General features: G+C 43.2%; 1 protein-coding gene across 1 annotated transcript in view; it reads right to left on the bottom strand.

Moving 5' to 3' along the window:
- Window positions 1-231: 231 nt before the first annotated feature.
- LOC121342933 (ras and Rab interactor 3-like) overlaps window positions 232-20,091 on the bottom strand; it is a 156,494-nt gene continuing 136,634 nt past the window's right edge. Inside the window, exons 22-26 of the mRNA XM_041417731.1 lie at window positions 18,004-19,482; window positions 15,280-15,588; window positions 6,615-6,746; window positions 3,369-3,532; window positions 232-1,485 (exon numbers count right to left, since the gene is read on the bottom strand). Coding sequence (XP_041273665.1) covers window positions 1,177-1,485; window positions 3,369-3,532; window positions 6,615-6,746; window positions 15,280-15,588; window positions 18,004-19,482 — 2,393 coding nt within the window. The 3' untranslated portion in view covers window positions 232-1,176. The remainder of the gene's footprint in view (window positions 1,486-3,368; window positions 3,533-6,614; window positions 6,747-15,279; window positions 15,589-18,003; window positions 19,483-20,091) is intronic.

Genomic DNA, 20,091 nt, shown 5'->3' with positions numbered 1-20,091 from the left:
AGGTCTGTCTCGCAACTAGGGCTCCTGTTTCCATTACTCAGTCCTGGAAAATTGCTTTCAAATTCAATGAAATGCATTTTTGCATTGATTCAATATATTCTGTGGGAATTTGTTTGTTCAGGGAAATTTAAGCCTGCAATGACTGAATGACTAAAAGCACACATAGAAAGGAGAATTAGAAAGTTCTTACACAACGGCCTGAATTTATTAAAGTAATAACCTGGTGGGAATTACAGCTAGGATAACACTTGTAAAAATGACAGCCATATAAAAAGGAATTGACGTTTAATTCTAACTCCTTTTGACTTTCAAATTTTAATCTGGTTTGATACACTGGGCAAATTATTAAGTTCTTTACAAAGGCTTATTTTAAAACAATTGCACCATATCACACATTAAAATAAATATACAATTAACCAGACACTAAGAAACAACCAGTGTGAATAAAACTGATGTACATGTAAAACTGATGGTGAAGACTTTGAATCTTTAGGAAAAATACTTTGATGAAAATGCCTATGCTACCTGATTTTAGTGACAGATAGAAGGCAAAAAACCATATTCTTAGTGAAAGTACAGGGTCATCTTGCACTGTTTGTAATTATGTGGATTTCAAAGGCAAAGACGTGTTGTTGACAGCAAGACAGAGATAGAGCTCTGCTACAGGTGGCAACCCTATGCCACTGAATACATCAGACAAGACCCAGTTTATTCAGACTGGGTGAACAGATACCATTAAGCACAAACACAGTTTTACCTCCAAACAGATTGAGGTGTGTGCAGGCCTTTCAAAGGCCTTATGCACAGATGTGATTCACACCTGCCATCTTTTATTGTAAAGTAAATGTCCACCTTTTTGCAAGATCTCTGGATTTTCTCTACTGTTCATTTACATTCTGCAGTGTTGGCTGGTTGCAGCTGAGAGGTTCTGAGGCTTGATACTTCAAGTTTTCCAGAGGACGAATGTTCTCCTGAATGCTCCTTTTACTTCTCCAAATGACCTCTACCAAGAAAAGCCGTGTGTTCAGACACCATCTATAATTAGCCCATCTGCCCTATGCTGAAGACCACACTCCAGAGAACTTCCAAAGTCTGCAGATACCAGAGGATCTCACAAGGTAAATTATCCAGCTCTTCCAGGATGACAGCAAAGACAGAAAAAAAGCAGCATGGCCCTTAAGAAAAGTCTGACTCTTTGACAGTTGGAACTGGTGGGGTTTTATGGTCAATTGGTTTATAAATAAAATGGAAATCTTTCTTAGTTTCACTCTTCAGAAGGGAGGCTTTGATATGGTGTGGAAGGGCATCTTTGTCCAGCTGCAGACACTGGTCATCAACATAAACAAAGAGTCCATAGTCCTCGGGATGGGACACTTCAAACTTCTCGGCACACTGCTGGCTCAGCTGCTCAGCTGTGGTATCACGACGGGAAGCAAGTGTCCTTGATTGACCACTGATTTCCAGAAAGGAGATACAGATGAAATCCTGAAGAGAAACATGAGGAGAGACCTTGCAGTTAACACAGTAACCTTGGACTGAAGGAGGAAGAATTCAGTCACAAAGCTCTAGTTGCCTAGAGCTCCCAAATATCCTCCAGTCATTCTCCAGTGTCCTAGTTAGTTCTCCCCTTTCTTCCCTCTGTCAGGCTTTACCAAAATAATTAGCACCACAAAGACACGGAATTCAAAGCACTTCTTTCTGAATTTACTGAATATCCTTCGAGAACGATCTGCAATTCTTAATTCTCCCATCTTTTTACAGCTCCTGAAGAAAGGGTTTGCAAAGAAGTGACAGACAAGAAAAACAGACCAGAAATGTCAGGATTCTGGCCTGAAAACCCCCTGTTTCCCAGAAATGGGATAGGGCTAGCAGTGTGGTGGCCTTGCAACTTCACAATCACCCAAACAGCATATTGAAAGTGTGTCCTCTGAACTTCCTTCCATCAGTAAGGATATAGCAGAAGTTATGCTGAGAAGGCTGATTTACTTGTATCCTGTTTCAGGCAGTAACAACTGTTGTGACAGCTTTCATCTTGCCAAACACATAAGGAACAGACTCTAGTGAGCTTTTGGTCACAGTGGAACCTGTGTGTTTAATTTGCATTTGTGAACTCCAAAATAAATCCCATTTTGTTCAGAAAATAATGAGGTTCCCTGGCAGAAGGGGAGTTTTCAAATGCATGGACTATGGGCTTCCAAACTACATTTAAGGAGTATCACTGCAGTGGATTGAGGCAGGCAGAAGGATGGACAGAGGCCTGCTGAACATATCAGCATGTGGTTTAACTCTGCCAGAATGGGCTTTCATGTCTCTGATACTACCCTTCATTCAAAGGGGTGGAAAATGGCCCTTCAGCCATGATGGGAATTTTCAGGGGAAATGTGTCATTTGCTTGCTCAGCTATTATGCTCCATGCTGGGTACTTCTACAAGCTACTGCTGACAGAGCAGCACTCAGGGCTGGATGGATATTTGCTGTATCCCAAACACCATTCACGGTTTCTGAGATCATCAGGGACTGGTTTGACTGCAATATGGGAAACCTGTTCAACTCCATGCTTTCACATGTACTACTCTCCCCCAGAGGAGAAGTTTCCCTGGCTTTCCTCTCAGAATGCACAATTTTCAGTTCTGCACTGTGAAAGCGCTACAGAGTGTGAGACGTGGCCTTTGCTGCCTCCCTGTGGGTGATGATTTGATCACAGCACATGGGGCTGGAAGGGTACCCTGCCTACCTGGACCAGTCTCATCATGACTGGAGGCCCAGAGCACTCATCTGTCCTGAGATCTTCTCCCACTGGTGCACGGGGAGATCTTTGCCAGGCCATGCACAGCATGGGCTTCAAAACTGACCCAACCTTGATGGGTCTTTCCTGCTGCCAGACAGGCTCTGGAAGATGCTGGACTGACTGGTTCTTGGGATGTCTCAGACCCCCCTACTTTATGCCATCTAGAAGCAGCCTTGCAAAGCCTGCTCACATCTCAGTTTAGCCCTTGATTTCCCCAGGCGTTAAGGGTGATGATTAAGAGCGTCTTCTGAGTCGCCACCACAGCTCCCACATGCAAAGGCTCCTAGCACACCTCCTTTGAAAATGATCAAAAAAAATCACTTTGCAGTTATATTTAAAACTACAATATTATAAGGGTACTTCAAGATTTCAAAATTTATTTCATAGGTAGTATGTATTTCAAATGTGGTGTAATTTTAAGATCTGGAAACCTTGCCCCAGATGTACTCTTTTTTTCTTTTTTTTTTTTTTTTTAAATAGTGATTTCAATTAATTTCATTTAAAAGTAATTACCATATTAAAGATTTCTAAGTATGGAGAAAGCATGCAGGCTTTTCCCCTAGGATATAATGCTGGCTACCTGCACTGACGAGCGGGAAGCCCGGGCCTTGTTCAGCGTTCTCCGTCGCTCCCAGCGGTGGATGGAGTCCTGAACCTCCACGCTCAGCTGCCGTGTTACAGTGATTTTGTCATAGTTCTTGATATGCTCCAGGACCCCATAGGTGGTGGTTAAATAATAGGAGCCTGCAAAAGGTGAAAGTCTTGTATGAACATTACACCCTCACGGGCCATTCGGTCCCGCTCCCACGCTGCCGGCCGGTGCCCACACGGGGCAGCTGTCTGACCCTTGTGCTGCCGCTGCCTTGCTGGAGGGAGTGCGGGGGTCACTGCTGTCAACCCAGCAGGACACCCTGTGACCAGCATCCTCCAGCCCCTCCTGCTCCACATCAGTGTTGCTCCCCAGACTGCTGCGGCTGTAGATGTCCTGGGAGAGAACACAGGCTGGAAGGAAAGAGCTATAAAAACTGCGCTCACAAACAAGCCCTAGCCACAGATGTTTATTCTTTGGGCCACAGCTGTCTTTTTGTTGTGTTTGATAGGGCCCATGCAACAGGTCTGTAACCTGGGCTCCTGAGCAGTCCCCACAATGCAAGGAAATAGAAATAATAGTAGATTACTGCAGGAGAGGCACAAAGCCTGGATCCAGTCCTCAGCTCCAACTACACCACTCGCATGTTTGGATTTCAGGGCTCCTGTTGAGGGAAGTCTCAGACCTGCAGGAACAAGTCATCCTCTGTTCCCTCCATTCTCTATTGACTACACAGGCATCCCAGGCGTTCACCTGTAATTCCTGGGCTATTCAGGGCCGCGGTATAAATCTTGGTAACGCAGAGAAAAAGGGCAAAGTGGTAAAAACCCCTTTCCCTCAGAACCCCGTGGCTGCTGCGGCGCTGCTTGCAGCGGGAAATAAATGACCAGCTGCAGCCACAGGGCGGCAGCCGGGCCCTGATAAAAAGCGGCTGCAGCAAGAGAGCTGCAGGTAAGCCCTGACAAGGACAGAGACGCTGTCGTGCTTGCAGGGCAGCCCCGAGGCAGGGCTTGTTCCCAGCTCCGCCCTCAGCTGGGGACGGGAGGCTCTGGCCCGGGCTGGGGCAGAGTCAGCCCGCGGGGCCTTGGCCTGCTCCGGTCCGGCACGCCGCGCCCGTCAGCCGCGGACAGCTGAGAGCTGTTTCGGCGCAGTTCCACCCCGGCCGCAGTGCCCGTAGGTGGCACTGGCACACAGCCCATCCCTCCGCTGCCCGCTGGCTCCCCAGGCCTGCTGAGCCCATGGCCGGCGCGGCTGGTGCTCCAGGGAGGCAAACACAGCGCTTGATTTAAGAGCAGGATTTTTAGAGCACCATGAAAGTTTTCTGTAGGAGAGGAGAGACCAAGACACTGCCATTTGACTTCCTGTGCTCTAGTGGATCGATGAGGAGTGTCTTACAACTTTGAAGGTTTTTGCCCAAAACACTCATTTTTCTTGCATGTCACCCACAAAGAGGTGCTGAGAATAGACTAAGAAGTCTAAAAGTACCACTTTTCTCCTCTTAAATATGGTTACCACCCTCCTTTGTCTGTCATTCAATATTTCTCCTCTTCTGGCTGAGTCAGAGGTAGCTGTGATAGGACTGGGAACAGGGTGTATCCCTTCCCTCGGAACCCTGGGAGGAAGAGCTCTGAGTCCCCCACAACAGGAATTCGTCACAACTTTTTTAAGAATTAAGTTTTTGCCCACTTTCAATTTCTTAATTTCCATCCAGATGTTCCCTCCAATCTGTCCTTGCCTTTGCTCCAGCATTCAGCATCACCATTGCTATTAGATTAATTCAAAGTGTATTTTCCATTTGGAGGCAAAACTGAAGTGATTTTGTATACTGATTTATGCAATTTCACAGTTTTTAAACTTCTGCTTTACTTCTGTCCTTTTGATTTCTGTACCTGAATACTTTTTGCTATTCTACTTCGAAAGGCCTAGCTCAAGTTAACTTTTGCCAGTTCTACACTTTGCAATCTCAGAGCTGTCTTCACTGAGATGTTCTTTTTTGACCCCCATTCCTCATATTTGCAGTTACTCCTACTGTCCTTTCTGATGTGATTATTCAGTCAGTTTGATTTGGAACTCCCTCACAAATTTTTTCCTTTTAACTGGAGTGCACATTTTATAAAATCTTTGCATCTTTGAGCTAAGAGAACTTCCAGCCAGCTTTGCTTTTGATATCCCAAGCTCCCCAACCTGGATGACTTCAGTAACCAGCCTGGTAGTGTGCCCCTTTGGAATGTAGAACCTGTGTGCAGAGTAATCACCAAAAGCGTCTTGGTTATGTCCACAAAATGCTGTCCTTCAGCTAACATTTTTTTTCTGCTAGGAATTCTTTTCAGCAGAAAAACTAGCCTGTGCAGAAACACCTTACTAATGTACTGTATTGCTAGTAATCATCCTATTAGTACTTTTGTCCCACTGTGCACTGTGCTGGGATGACATGTTTAGTTTCAGACTTATATCCTCATTTAATATAAATAAAATTAGTCTGCTGTTGTTCATCCAGGACTCCTTTCTAGAACCTCAGTACTTACCAAAGTAAGATCTAAAATAAACCCCATTTTATTGGTTTAGTGACTACTTGGTGATAAATGATCTGTGTTCCTTATTCAGAGTGTGTAATTGTCACTTGGGAAGCATGTGCTTTCCAAGCTATATTTAAGAAACTAGAGATCCACTGGGGTATTTGTCTTTTTGATAACAGAGGTCTTTAGTCACTTCCAAACTCAATATTCCTCTCTAACCTAACTTTGTTTTCTCTGTCGTGCTATGATGCTCAGTCAGAGAACATTGTCAGAAGATTCACTCAAATTTAGGAGTAGAGTGACCGTGAGAATATAGCCCTCAGCATACAAAGCAGTTTAAGAAATGTGCTCTTTTCTCACTGGAATAAACAAAAGTATCTGCACAATTTTTTGCAGCAGCTGTTTAATTTTAGCAAAAACCTTCCAGCTTTTCAGCTGGGCCAAGTAACACAAGATGTATTTGTTTAGGTTGCTAATCCAGCACCTCAGTTACCATTTATGATGAGTCCCTGCTTTCTAGCTTGTGTTTTAAGGCACTGCACTGCTAAAAGAAGTTAAAGTGCTTGGCAATAATTTTAGAGATTCAGATTTGAAAAGATTGGCCAAAGTATTATCCACAAAATCTAGCCAGAGCCCTGCTGCCCCACTTTCACAAACACTGAAGTGAGACAAATGATGATTTCCAAAGTGAATATCCCATGAGCAAACACTGTACTCTTACCTTCTCCTAGCTGCAGAGCAGGGTCCATGAGCTCCATCATATACTCCACATTCAGAAGGACTTCAGTCAAATTGCTGCGGGCCAACACGTACATGAGCACAGGGAGGAAGTCGTCTGCACCATAGGGCTTCCCTGAGCAAAGAGAAACACACTGTGGTCCCAAAAACAGCAAAAAATCGTGTTCCCACACAACAATGTCAGATTCTCACACAGTGAGTCCTTTGCAGGCTTCAGCTTATGTTACTTGAAGAGTTACAGCTCAAAAGCACCAGCAAAAATGCTGAAAACAGAAATTTAGGTCACTTAAAAAGTAAGTAAATTTGCTTCAAGCCCAGAATAGCATCTTGAAAATTAACTCAAGAAATATAAACTTAACTTCACTGATGACAAACAACTGGCAGTTTTTGAAGAGGGCAAAGGCTTCCAGCTTGTCCCTCTGATTTGATACTGACATCAAGACTGCAGTTCAGGTTGGCAATATCAGTAGGGAAGCTGTCTACATGCGTTAGGGGTATTTATTCTCTTAGACTTACCCTATGTGTGATACCACAAAACCAGAAAATAGGATTTGAGATAGTGGTTTTAGGACTGGAGACTTCCATGTTTATATCAGAAGGCAAAACGTCACACTACATGATCCTAATTAAAACAGTCACTCAAGAGCTAGGATCCAAGAGGAATCATCTTTCTAACTATGCTGTCTAGCTAGGAAAACAGAAAGATTTTTACATTGGACTTCAACCTAGTTTTTTAAATTGGTGTACAGCAGATGCTCAGTATTTCTTGTACTTAAAACATTCGTATCAGCTAAGTTCACAAAGTGATACAATAGACAGTCTGTAAGAGTTCTTTGGGATCTCTAAGGACAAAAAAAAGAGCATGCTAATTCACAATTATAAATAATTACTACTTAAAATAGAATCCACACTGAAGCTTTCTTGCACAAACCACAAAGCACTCAAGGATAAATTTTTTCATTTGAAAGATACTTTCACTTTCAACCAACATGTCATAAAGTCATCATGGAAAACCCACAATTGCAAGTTTTTTACCAGACCAAACTTCAGAGTTGACCACTCCTCTTAACCTACTCTGTTTTCATTCTGAATGTCTTTCCCCAGACTTGGGGAGTTTTTTCTCACCTGTGCACTTGGATGTGTTGATTTTATGGACTATGTATGTCTCACTTGAGAACTGCTTGTCTCAGCTCAAAGAATCAGAGCTACCCTTGATGTAGTTCTGGTGAAATTATGCTCTATCCATTTTTGGCCCATAACACACATGCTCTTCCATGGTAGGGCATACATTCCTATTTCTCAAATGTTCCCACTGGCTTATTTCAAATATTTGCCATGAGTCAGATTTCTTTTTTTGTCATTCATAGCTGACGCAGATTCTCCACCAGCAAAGAAAGATATTCTTCTGAAGCATCAAATAAACATGAGCTTAGCCCCTGATTAAAAAAAAAAAAAAGTGTGGCTTTGAAATAAACCCAGTAATACATCTAGTGAACAGAGAGTTGATCCATTTAAAACAAAGAGTTAGAGAATGAGAGATCATCAGGGCAGTAATTCAGTCTGTTTCTAACAGAGCCCACACACGCCACAACAGACTATTTATTTAATGAAAGCTGGATTAACACTTTCAATTCTGATTGCTTTGTTATGGCTGTCTTTAGTTAAAAGACACAGCCTTTGGTCTTCAACGAAACTATAAATGGGCTTCATTGTTCCATTAACATCTGTATGGACATTTTTTTGTCTGCTGTTCCCTTGGCTTATGTCTCTGTGTAAGCTTTAGCTCTGTGAAGGGTCTAATTCATTACTGTCATATACATTACCTTAATGCAAGCAGATTAGTATTACAGCTGCTTAATATTTTCCAGGGGAAAAAAAAAAGAAAAAAAGATGACAAAACTGAGACATGAAAATGTAACAAAATCTTTGTAGCAAAAAGCCCCATTCTCCTTTTTCTCCAAGTACATCAGAGGCCAATAGTTAGTTCTAATTCAGACTACCATAAAGGAATATAAAATACCAAAGATTTGTTAGGCTCATTTTTCCCTTCATTAAAAACTTCTTCTTTGTGATCCAGTAGTTGCAGATCAGTGGCATGGATAGAATGATCCTAGTTTCCTTAAGGCCAAGTGATTTCCAGTGTAACACCAATAGCAGAATTTCCTTACTACTTCTCTTTCATAACTAATTCATGTCATTTCTGATAGAGGCATCAAATAAAGTTGCTGGTTCACAATATCAATTCCTATTCACTGGAAAAAAAAAAAAAAAAACCTGGGTTGTTTGTTTGTTGCTTGGTTGGTTGGTTGCTCGGTTGCTGGCTTTTTATATGTCACCAAAGCAGATAATGAAGAGAGGACAGACTGACCAGTTAATGCAGAATGGAAACAGCAGCTTGGAACTAAACAATTCCATGTCCCCATTCATCACCTTCTGGTGTCTGCAGAAGTGAATGTTAGAGGAACATTCTCAAGAATGCCTACAGAATCACTCTGTTTCTTTTTTGTTGTCTGAGAAGTGGTTGTATGTACAATCATGCATAGAGACAATTCTTTTTCATGCTCTTTATCTCATTTCTATAAGCTGATTTAACTGCTCTGCCCTCCAGTCCTTGGTATAAACTCTTCACAATTTTAAGACTTCATGGAAATATTATTGGACTCTCAGCTGTTTATATGCCTTAAATATGAGAAGCTGATCTACAGATTAATAATAAATGCTGAGCAGGGGATGACTCAGGTCTGACTGAAGTAATGGAAAGAACACTGTTACATGTGCTGTATGCTCACAACCTGTGCAAATTACTAGACACCATGTTAATCCACCTGTGGCTACATGTCACCCAATTTTAAATACCCACATCCGTAGCAAAAGCTGAAGTCAGCAGGAGCAGAATGTGTCAACAAGGGAAAAGCAAAACTAATCACCAGTGATCTAACTCTGACTCCATTTTGTGATTTTTCTATGTTGCTGCAAACCTCCAGTGTGGCCAAGGGCAGGCCAGGCGCGGTATATTGCACCTTGTAGGCATCTCAATAGCATCTCTCCACTGACTGCTCTTGGAGCCAAGGAGAAGTGCCTGAGAGAGCAGGGCTCTGATTCTCCCCTGTTCTCCTGGCCCCTCCAGGTACAGGGATTGACTTTGATATGTACAGCCATCAGTCCAAACATGGCCCTGAGGTGCTCTGTATCTCAGTCCATCCATGGGGAAAATAGGTGCTGTCAGCAACTCAAATATGCCCAGAAACAGGAATCTACAAAGACAGATGAAACAATGCCTATGAAACAAGATATCTGAGAGGTTGTTTCAGCATTGTATAACCCCCGTGGTTCCTGTGCCACTAACCAGTGTCCATCTGGGAGCTGCAGCAGAGGTATTCTCTGCAGGCTGCTGCCTCCTCAACTCTCCTTTCAAGCTGGGCCTGAGCCAAATTCCTAGACCTGGATGGCTTGCTCCATCTGTGGTCTCTCACAGAGGGGAATTTTTGCAGCTGACAGAGTTAAATCTTGCTCTGACCCTGGCACTGCTCTCAGTGACAGTGAGACTGAGCTTGCCTGTTCGAGGTGGTGGTGTCCTACTCCAGATATGACTTGCTTGCTTTATTTCCCCTTCTTCCCTGCAGGGTTAGGAAACATTTATTTCATAAATATCTCTAAGAAGCTTAAAATAAGCCTTCTCTTCTGCCACAAACTCATCCTATTATGTTTATAGCAAAGCAAGTACAACGTCAGCTCCTGGCTGGGATGCAGCACTTGAATAGATGAGTATTAATTAAATACATGATTTAAAGCAACTGGAATTCTGCCCAAGCCTCCATAAAGAAATTACAGCCTATTTTAACACATTCATGCATTTCTTTTCTCTCTGTGTATATTCTGAAAACCAGCAGATAGGGGTGATGCCCTTGTACCTTGCTCTAATATTTTACAAACACTAGCTTGATGTCTAGAAGCAGATCTCCACAAAATATGAATTTTAGCCTCAGTTTGAAGTTGGGAAACCAGAGGTGCAGGAAGGCTAACTGGGATTTGTTCAAGATCATAAGAAAAGATTGTGACTTTCCTTCCACACACTAGCATTAGCTGTCTTTTGTCTATCCTATACTACTTTCAGCAAGGTTTAATTTGTGATATAGTGAATTAAGTGAGTTAATAGATGCAGACGGCATGAATTCACTTCAAAAATATATGGTTTAGTGATTAGATGAATCCAGTCCCCATGAAAAATTTGAACTGGCTCTTTGATTCAAATGTAGAAATTGTGCTAGATGGCAGAAATCCCAAAATCTCTAGTCCATCAGTCTTTGTTAAAAGTAACTTAAATACTAATATCCTCTTCCAAAAGATATCAAAGTAAACCTGCTATGTATAGCTTTATTTTCCTTCTCAGAAGTGAGATATGATAATAAGCAGTGTAATGGGATTGCTCTGAAAGCTTTAGGAGCTTCTAGCATGGGCTCTTCACTGGCTGCTGAAGTATTGGAGTCCAGTTTCCTTTCTACAAGCTCAGCTATCCCACTAAAGACACAGCATTGCTTTTGCCAACTGCAGAGCCTTATAGGAGTACATTAGGGCAGTTAATATCTGGCTGCTCAGTTCTGTAGGGGTGACAAACTTCATTCTAAAAGCTAAGGAAGATAAATATTCCAATGGAATATATGTCCTATCTATCCTCTTTTTCCAAAAGCAGACTATGCACATTATCCATATAGAACTATGCAATAGAAATTATTAAGTCAGATGTTTTGGTCACCTAGCCAATTCCATAACTAGTACAAACTATAGTTTTGAACTATATAGTCCAGCTGCCTGTGCAGTTCAAAGACAGTCCAAAAATGAAGCTTCATAATCTTAGGTTCACAAGTTAGAAATGTTGCAGTAAGAAAATTGTACCTCCATTCTTCTTCAATCTTCTTTGAAAGCAGTCTGCCCATCTTCCAAACTTCCAGCCTAAACGTAGAGCTTTTCCATCCCTGATCTTCCTCACTCATGGACCGACCAAATTTGGCCTGTTTGTCTCACAGACTGTCTCCATAAACCAATGCTTATTGCTGCTTTATTTTTCCATCAGTTCTCTTCCACAGTGGCAGCTCCCAGGCAGCTCAAGGCTGGGTGACCCGGGCACAACACTGCCAGTACACACCACGTGTATTGCAGATTTGCATTGTTTCTCACTCTACAGGTGTCACTTGTGTTTTTGATGAAAAGCAGAGATTCTCATTCTACCTATGTCACACAACATACCTTTAATCTTTTGCCTGAGTAAAGGTGTTTCTGAAAGACGCATAATAAGCATTTTTTTCTACATGACATTACTGTGTTTCTACATAAATTGGCTATATGCCCAGCTGTCCCTGTGCATATTGCAGCATCCCTTCCAAATGTAAGAGCTCCATGATTCCTGCCTCTTATTTTTTCTAGTGCTAAAAAGAAATGCCAGCCATTTTGTGGAGCGTGGGTTTCCAAACTCTATTTTTAAAAATGCATTTTACTCTTACTAATCATTTTTAGTATTTTTAGCAGGCAGGTGACATATTTTCAGATTGTCAGTTATATTCTTGGAGGCATATGTTTCAGATTTAAGTTTGCATGGAAGCTGGAAAAGCTCTGTGAGACACCTCAGTACTGTCATAATTGTGCCTTTGGTGAGGATTCACTTACTAATATCACTGCCTATATAGTACATGTGAGTATCTGAACCAGGGCCCCTTAATTTCTTTTATAGCCAGTAATGAATTAATCAATATTGTCACTGGAGTGTGCCTTGAGTCATCTTGCTCTGAAGCAGAAACCTATATGCCGCCAGATGAATCATCTTGACTCCACGGACTGACTCCACAATGTGTGTGATGGGAAGCTGGGCATGATATCCCTCTGTGGCCACCTACAGCAAGATGTAGCCAGAGATTGGTCCTGCTTCAACTCTCTCATGGAGCTGTACTCAGTGGTCTCTTGAGAGAAAGGTGTATGACTAAGACTGTGAAATTGCCTTCCTGATTCCTTGTGACGAATTACTTCCACAAGCTGATTGCCTTCAGCTTGAGGAAGAAATGCTAGTTGAAACCAGTTTAGGGTCTGACCCATTCAGTTCTTAGTCTTAAGTATCAGGGATTTCAACCACAGCCAATTTATCAGGGAGATTTTGTCATGTAATATGAATTGTAATCAAACCAAAGGTCTCCTCCTTTCTTAAAATGTCTTGATATACATGGAGTCAGTCAAGGCAGACTTTAAAGTTTTATGACTCTTTCAGCAGGGCAAAGATGGGCACCACCCCAGGTACACATGTTCCTGAGTATGCCTGTCCATAGTTTTAAAGGAAACTTTGTACCTCTTGGGACATCCTGGCCAAACCTGGAGTGCTGTACATGGGTCTCAAAATGTTAAAAAAATTTGTATTTTCATATGTGTTGGAGAAGAAAAGGTGCTTGATTAAGTGGTGTTGGCATTTTGCTTTGAGAAATGAAACCATATTCTTAGGTCAGCTTATCCTATGGCCAACCGAAAGTGAATAAAATCTGGTTTGAGCTGACAAATTGCAAATTAAGTCAGACAACACAAGGACTTTCCAAGTTATTGAACAGGTAATGCTTCTGACAGAGGTAGACTGATTTTGGTCCTGTAGCAGAGAGAATGATTTGTTTTCTGTTTCACTTGCTCTGATCTTGGAAAAGGAGAGACCTTTCTAATTGACCAGTTAGGAAAAGGAGCAAAAAGAAGAAGAAACTATTGCACAGGAAGCTGAACATGGCCTCTGCTCTTCCTGTGTGAAGAACATTGTGCTGCCTCATGGCTGCCTAAAAGCAAAAGGGGCCCTGTGCTGTTGCTCTTGAGATGGGCAGAGAACAGAAGAATTCCCACCTGCTGAAATCTGCTCTGAGGATCCCACAGCATGCTCTCCTGCATGCCACCTGCTGGAATTCCCTGTCAGAAAAATATTCCAGGTTGCTGAAATATTTCAGGTTCCAGTCTTTGCCACTGGAAAATGAAAGTGATCTGGGTTCAGTTCATTCTGTGGAAGAGGTTTCACACATTTTGCATCTAAGTCTACAGGGCATTTCACTCAATTACTCTCCAAGTCTGCTGTTTTCCAGGAGTTGGATACAGCATTCTTCTCCCCTTAGTTTCTTTTTCAGGTCTGAATTCATTGGGGTACATTTCCATAATTCCAGGCCAGTTTTCTTCTGGCCAAGCCCTGGTACGCATCACTGATCACGTATAAGGGAGAGGGAACTCGATATAAGGGAGAGGGAACTGGATGCACAGGGGTGAAATCAGCTTCCAACCTGCACCCTGCTGAGTAGTACTCAGCATGAGAAAACAGCTGAACTGGCCAAAATGCACTGCTTTGGTTAGTGTAGCAAACCACAGTGAAAACATCTAATTTCATGAATATCAATATTTTAAACATGTAGGGGTTTTGTAATTATTTCCCTGACTCCTCATTTCTGTTACAGAAAGTGACACATCAGTATTTCCTTCAACAGAGAAATTCCAGCCCTGAGCTAACTAAGGTGTGACGTGTACGTAATATACCACCAGCGTCACAGGAGACCATGTGGGTTTTAATGAGGCTTGCAAGTCCTTGATCTAAACCAAATTTATTCTCAAACTTCACACAACTGTTTTAGCAAAATTACAGAAAATTCCCCTACATATGTCCAAATCTCATAATACCCGAAGAGAGTGAGAGGTCCTTTCCACCCTGTAGCTAAGGCTCAGCCCAGGGGTGGTTTCTTGCTCTGCTGTTAATATGTCTAGACTGGTCACTGAACCTTGCTGCTTACTATCCAAGAGATCCCCTTGAGGTGAGGCTCAGCAGGGACATAACAATCCCTGAATGAATCGAGTATGAATGCTCCAAGGCTGTTGCCAGTACAAAATAAAGCAGAACAGCTAAAAGCACCTTTGGTCACTGTGAGTTCTTGAACAACCACAAGTTATTGCAAGTTAATACCTGGCTTCTCTCCAGATTCAGGCATGGCTGGTCATCAGCTCACAGTATACAAGAAAAGCCCTTAAACTGGCAAGGAAAATTGCTGGAGGAAGGGACTTGCTGGTCTATCTGCAAAGATGCATCCTGTCTGCAGGCCAAGGGTTTAATTTTTGCATTAGTGGCTGGCCTGAGGCCCATGTTGTGTTTATACTCAGAGCACATACTGCCTTGCACTGAAGTGGCTTTTAGAATTTAGTGGAGCATCAGGAATTAGTAACAAACTACTAGCACTCTGCATCTCCTCCTCAGTTTAGGCAAAACTCTGTAAAGGCCAAATCAAGAGCCTTTTACCAGAGACCCATTCCTAGAATTTACCATTACTCTGCAGCAAGCTGGGACAGAGCCTTGAGGATATTTGGAGAGCTGTGTGAAGACCTGTGCAAAAAGGATTTTATCCATAAAACACACACAGGTAACTAGTTTTTGGACTTACGGAGCTTAAAGTTAACCAGGTAACATTCAGTTATTAATGCAGAGAACGTCACTAACCATTCAATTCTGAACACAACCTGTGGCCACCTGATACCAAACACATCAACCATCACTGCTACCACCAATGTGACTATTGCCATGCTAGCTGTGTCATAAACACTATCCTTTGATACAAGGAGAAAGACCCATGGTGGATGCCATTGCAGCAGGAGTCCTGTACCTGGATTTCCCTGAGCCATGGAGTCATAGATGAGTTTGCAGGTCTTCAGCAAGATGGCAATTTTCTTTTCTGGAGAGTAGGTCTTGTGCATGGTTGTGAACTTGTGAATGATCTTTTCCAGCACAGCAGTTTCAGGCACACTGGTTGTGACACCCAGGTCAGTGGTAGTTGTGTTTTGTATCACAACTTGGTTCTCTTTCAGCTGCTGTAAAGATCCATCTTTGTTGTGTATTTCTTTTAAGGAAGAATTAATGGCTTCCTTTAAAGGTTTGAGGACACATTTGTACAAAGCTGTCTCAGCAATCACTTCTGCATAGAGAAGGAAGAACACAAAAACATATAATAAATAAGCAATACAGTAGTACAGGTGCAAGTAAAAGTCCTAAGGAGGCATGTGGTTGGTTATTCAAACACTACTACATAGCTGTGAGAAGGGAACAGAAATTACATCCCAGAAAGTAAACATTTCATTACCAACACTATCCAGAAGTCCTAGATGGGCTTGAGATGAACTTCAGTGTGTGGTCTCTGTCACTGGAGCTGTAGGAGACTCCTGCTACCAGCAGTGCCTGCTCTCTTTGCCTGACTCCTGGCTGACCAGCATGGCATTGCCAGGCAGCAGGAAAGCCAACTCTGGGGAAAGAAGAGGAATCTCACCTAACTGTGATTTTTTTTCACAGCCCTGCCCTTAAAGATGCCCCGATGCAATTCATCTCATGTCTCTTCTGACCTCGCCTTCTGACTTGTTTGAGATGTTCACTTTGGGATGAAATTAATTGCAACCTCAAAGCACCCCTTTCTTTCCTCAAAGCAGCTGTGCCCACCAGCTCAGAGACAGAAACCAATATCTAGTCAGAAGTTTCTCATTGTTACTGCTCAAGAGACTCTAAATTACTGATCCTATAAGACACCTCTTATGCCTCCTGTGCAGGAGGAAATAGTATGGGTGGGTTGAGAATTTACTTAATGTTTGGCTGAAGATGAAAGGAAGCATAAGAGACTGTGAGGAAGCCTGTTGTCTGACTCCTAGAAACCAGAGGCAGAACTAGAGGGACTGCAAGAGATTCTCTTGTTGCACTGAGGCAAAAAGGCCATTGGCAAAAGAGTTAATCTGCTCAGGCAGTGAGGAATGAACCAGAGGACAGTAATATTTATGTATTCAAAATGCAACTATTTTAAAGAATCCAGAGAACAAATCAGCCTGAAGCAGGGCAAATTCATGTGGTAAATCCTCCAGTGGGAATCCTTGTTCTCCACAGAAGAAGACCGCCCTGTCAAGGTTGACTGGGCTACATCATCCTGTTAAGGAGCTGTCAGTGAACAGGGTTAGATACAGGGTCAAAACCAGGCATGTCTGTGGGAAGGTGGTGGGATACTTGCACACATACAGCTCTACCAAGCAGAACAAGGACCCTTCTTTCCTCCCCCTTTCCACTTTCACTAATCAAGATTCAAGACAGACTTCTCTGTGCTGCCCCCACACTCTCCACCTTGAAGAAAAAGGTTATTAGGACAAAGATTGAAGGTGTTACACAAGATGCATGAGAAGTGAAAGTGCAGGTTCCCTCTCTATGCTATGGCAGGGGCTGGCTGCAGGTCTGTTCTGCTGAGGACCTGCAGGATCATGTGAAGCCTTTGCTGGGGGAGAAGGAAATCAGCAGAGCCCACTGAGACTGACAGTGGACAGTCTTTTACTCCTGGCTCACCACTTAGCTTAGTCCCACCTAATACTGGAGCTGCAGGATCTCCTGGAATCCCTGGTCGCTCCTGTGGTTCACCCCATATTCTGTGTCTTCCAGCTCCCAGCTTGTTTTAAGCTGACTTAAGGATCCACAAGTAGCTCTGCATCGGTTCTCAGGTCCTCAAGAAACAGTTTTAAGCTTTCAAAGGAGAATGTGTGCACGTGCATGCATGCTTTTTCTGACTGTACAGCTTTCACTGGGATGAAAAGTCCTACAGGTCTTTTTATATTCCCTCATGGATATACATTAAACAGACCACTCCAATCCTTAGCAAAGAAAGAAGTAGCACATTATTCCCTCACAGAATATGGATGAGAAGCAATGAAACACCTGTAAACAGTTAAAAATAATATTTTTTCTCCCTAAAGGCAAATTATACCTATGGCAAAGAGGTGAACGCTTCATTTTGGAGCTGGCAATCTTGCAACAGACATTTCTTCTGTACCTCTGAGGTCTGAGGAGCACAAGGTGGAATCAAGTGATTCCTCCAACCTGCCACTCAAAATCATCCTAGTCTAGTCCCTCCCTGTGAGACAGTGATTGACTTCTAAGGTGTATGCCACATGCAGGGAGTTCTCCATCCTTGTAGCAAAGCAGTGGATATGGAAGGCCATAGGAATGCAGCTGTGAAGGGGAAAGTTTGCCTTTTGTGTTTCCAGTGTATTCTCCTCTCTGTGCAAACCTACACACACACACACATATATACACACATACATGTATGTCTCTCATACACACAAACACGTCTCTTTTGCTTAAACTCTTCCCTTTAAAACGTTCATAAAGGGATTTTTCCCCTCATTGGTCTCCAGATTTTTGAGCTGTTCCTCCAAGTGCTGGCAAACAGAGAGCAGACTTCAATTTATGCTGCTCGAGTTTTAGGAGATGGTTTATAATTCTGCAAAGCAGAGCCTGTGTCTACATAATTCTTTCTCCCTCACCTTCCTAAACCATGCCCAAGGATGAATAAACCACAGTTACCTACCTAACTGTTCCTCAGTGTAGGAGGCTGGGTCTATCAGAGATTTCAGCTCGGTGCTCTGCACTAAGTAACTCTTCAGCTGCGTCATCATCAGCCGGATCTCTTGTAGCATCTCTGTGCTGGAGCTCTGCTTTGCCATCATCTCTAAACTGTACACTCTGTAGTCCCGCACCAGGTTACCAAAGTATGACTCCTTGTCCTGTGCCAGCTCCACTATCTTCTTCTGCAGCTTCCTGTCACTAGACAAAAAGACTGTGAAGACGTTGGACAGATTCACCAAGGACAGCCTGTTTTTGGCCTTGGCCAAGATCACGGAGCGTGTCTTTTTACCAGATGAACTACTCAGCATCTCCAGGTCATCCTCTGTGCTGCTGGTGGAGTAGGAGTCTGGCTCAGATGTTGATGCCTGAGCCACAGTGTTGCCTCCCAGGTCCTCCAGGGACAAGTGTGACCCTTCCAGCTCAGCTGAGCTGACAGATTTGTGGCCATGTCCCGGTTCAGCCTTGGTGTGTGTGCAAGTGGCACCACCCGTCACTGTAGCTGGGCTGCCCTTGCACACAGCCTGCCCTGTGGCCACGGCCGTCTCGCCCGCTGTTCTTTGCTTCGGCTGCCAGGAGCTGGGGTTCCTTGGTACCTGGGAAATTCTCTTCCTTCTTGGTGGTGGGATAGGAGGTGACTTTCCTTTCTCAGTGGCATTGCTTTGTATCTTAGGCATGTCCTCCTTCTTCTCTGCAGGTTCAGGCTTTGTCTCCTGAAACTGTGATACAGCCTTTTTGGGAACCTCCCCACACATCTCTATGGCCTTTTTGCACAGCGATATTTTATCTCTGCTCTCTTGACTTGTTTCTTCCTTTTCTTCTGTTCCTTCCCCTTTCAGGGTTTCACAATTTTCAGGATTACCCACACAGCTCTCCTCTGAGGTCCTCTCACTCAGCCGCCTCCGTGGGGGAGCAGAGGGTTGGGAGCCCTTCTTGGGGCTCCCTGCCAAGGGTGCATTGGCCAAGCAGCTCTGCTTCCTTTCTTCTTTATCATCACCACTCTCAATTTTCATTTCCTCAAAGCTCTTTCCTAGTGGCTTAATAAGTAACTTGTTTTCTTCACAGGCAGTCATGGGGTCCTGTGAGAGCTTCAGGGAAGATTTCTGAATGAGAGCATGAGAAGGTGGAGGGGGAGGAGGACGTCGAAGAGACCTCTTTTCAGTAATCATGGTGGCAGGGGGGAGTTCAGTGCTCCCAGAGTGGCCTTTAGGAGAAGATACATCTGGAGGACAAGGATTACTGCACTCTTCTATAAAAATAGGATTCACAAACCACAGTCTGTCGTTTCCTATTGACAGCTCAATTTCACATGAGCAGTGGTTTGTGCTACTTGCAAAACACTGGGTAGATCTTAAACTGTCTGCCTGGGCAGTGCTGAAAGCAGTGTCTTTTGCAGGGTGGGATAAGTCCTGTCTTCTGTGGTTTAAGCAGGAATCCCAGAAATCTGTCAAAAAAAAACCAAAAAAAACCAAACAATAAAACAAATAAAAATAAAAAAAAAATCTGAGTGAATTTTAGCTGCTAATGATATGTAGAAGATATACTTATTGTTAAAAGAAATGGCACACAAATTTCAATGTCGAACTTTCAAACCTCTGCACAAAACTGTGTGAAGAAAGAGTTACCTGTTTTATGCATATGAAATTCTTCAAGCCAGGGGATAAGCTCAGAAGCTTCACCAGAATTCTCTCCCCTGTCAATTTTAGGACACTTATCTAGTGAAAATTGTTAATGCTGTTCAGCATTTTCAGTATGAGCAGGAAGGTACAAGTAACAAATACAAATGATTGTGAGAAGGGATCTATGCTTGTTCAGTGATCACTGCCCTCCAAATGCAAATAGCTGTGGATACCCGAGGAGAGGATGTGAAGACCCCAGGCAAGCTGTGTCTGCCTCTTGCTCACAACAGTGAGGTGCAGGTCTGAGATGGACTGCCAGGATCCAACATGCACCAGGAGACAACAGCTGGGCATCACCCTACTATGCAGCGAGCTCATGTGGCAGTCTGTTCTACACAGGGTCTGATCCTGCCTGCCAGGATTCCTTCCAGTCT

Source organism: Onychostruthus taczanowskii, unplaced genomic scaffold (assembly GCF_017590055.1).
Source record: "Onychostruthus taczanowskii isolate IOZ18803 unplaced genomic scaffold, ASM1759005v1 scaffold1, whole genome shotgun sequence".
NCBI classification, from domain to species: domain Eukaryota; kingdom Metazoa; phylum Chordata; class Aves; order Passeriformes; family Passeridae; genus Onychostruthus; species Onychostruthus taczanowskii.
Note: the sequence above shows the minus strand (reverse complement) of the source record. Positions and strands in the feature narration are given on the sequence as shown.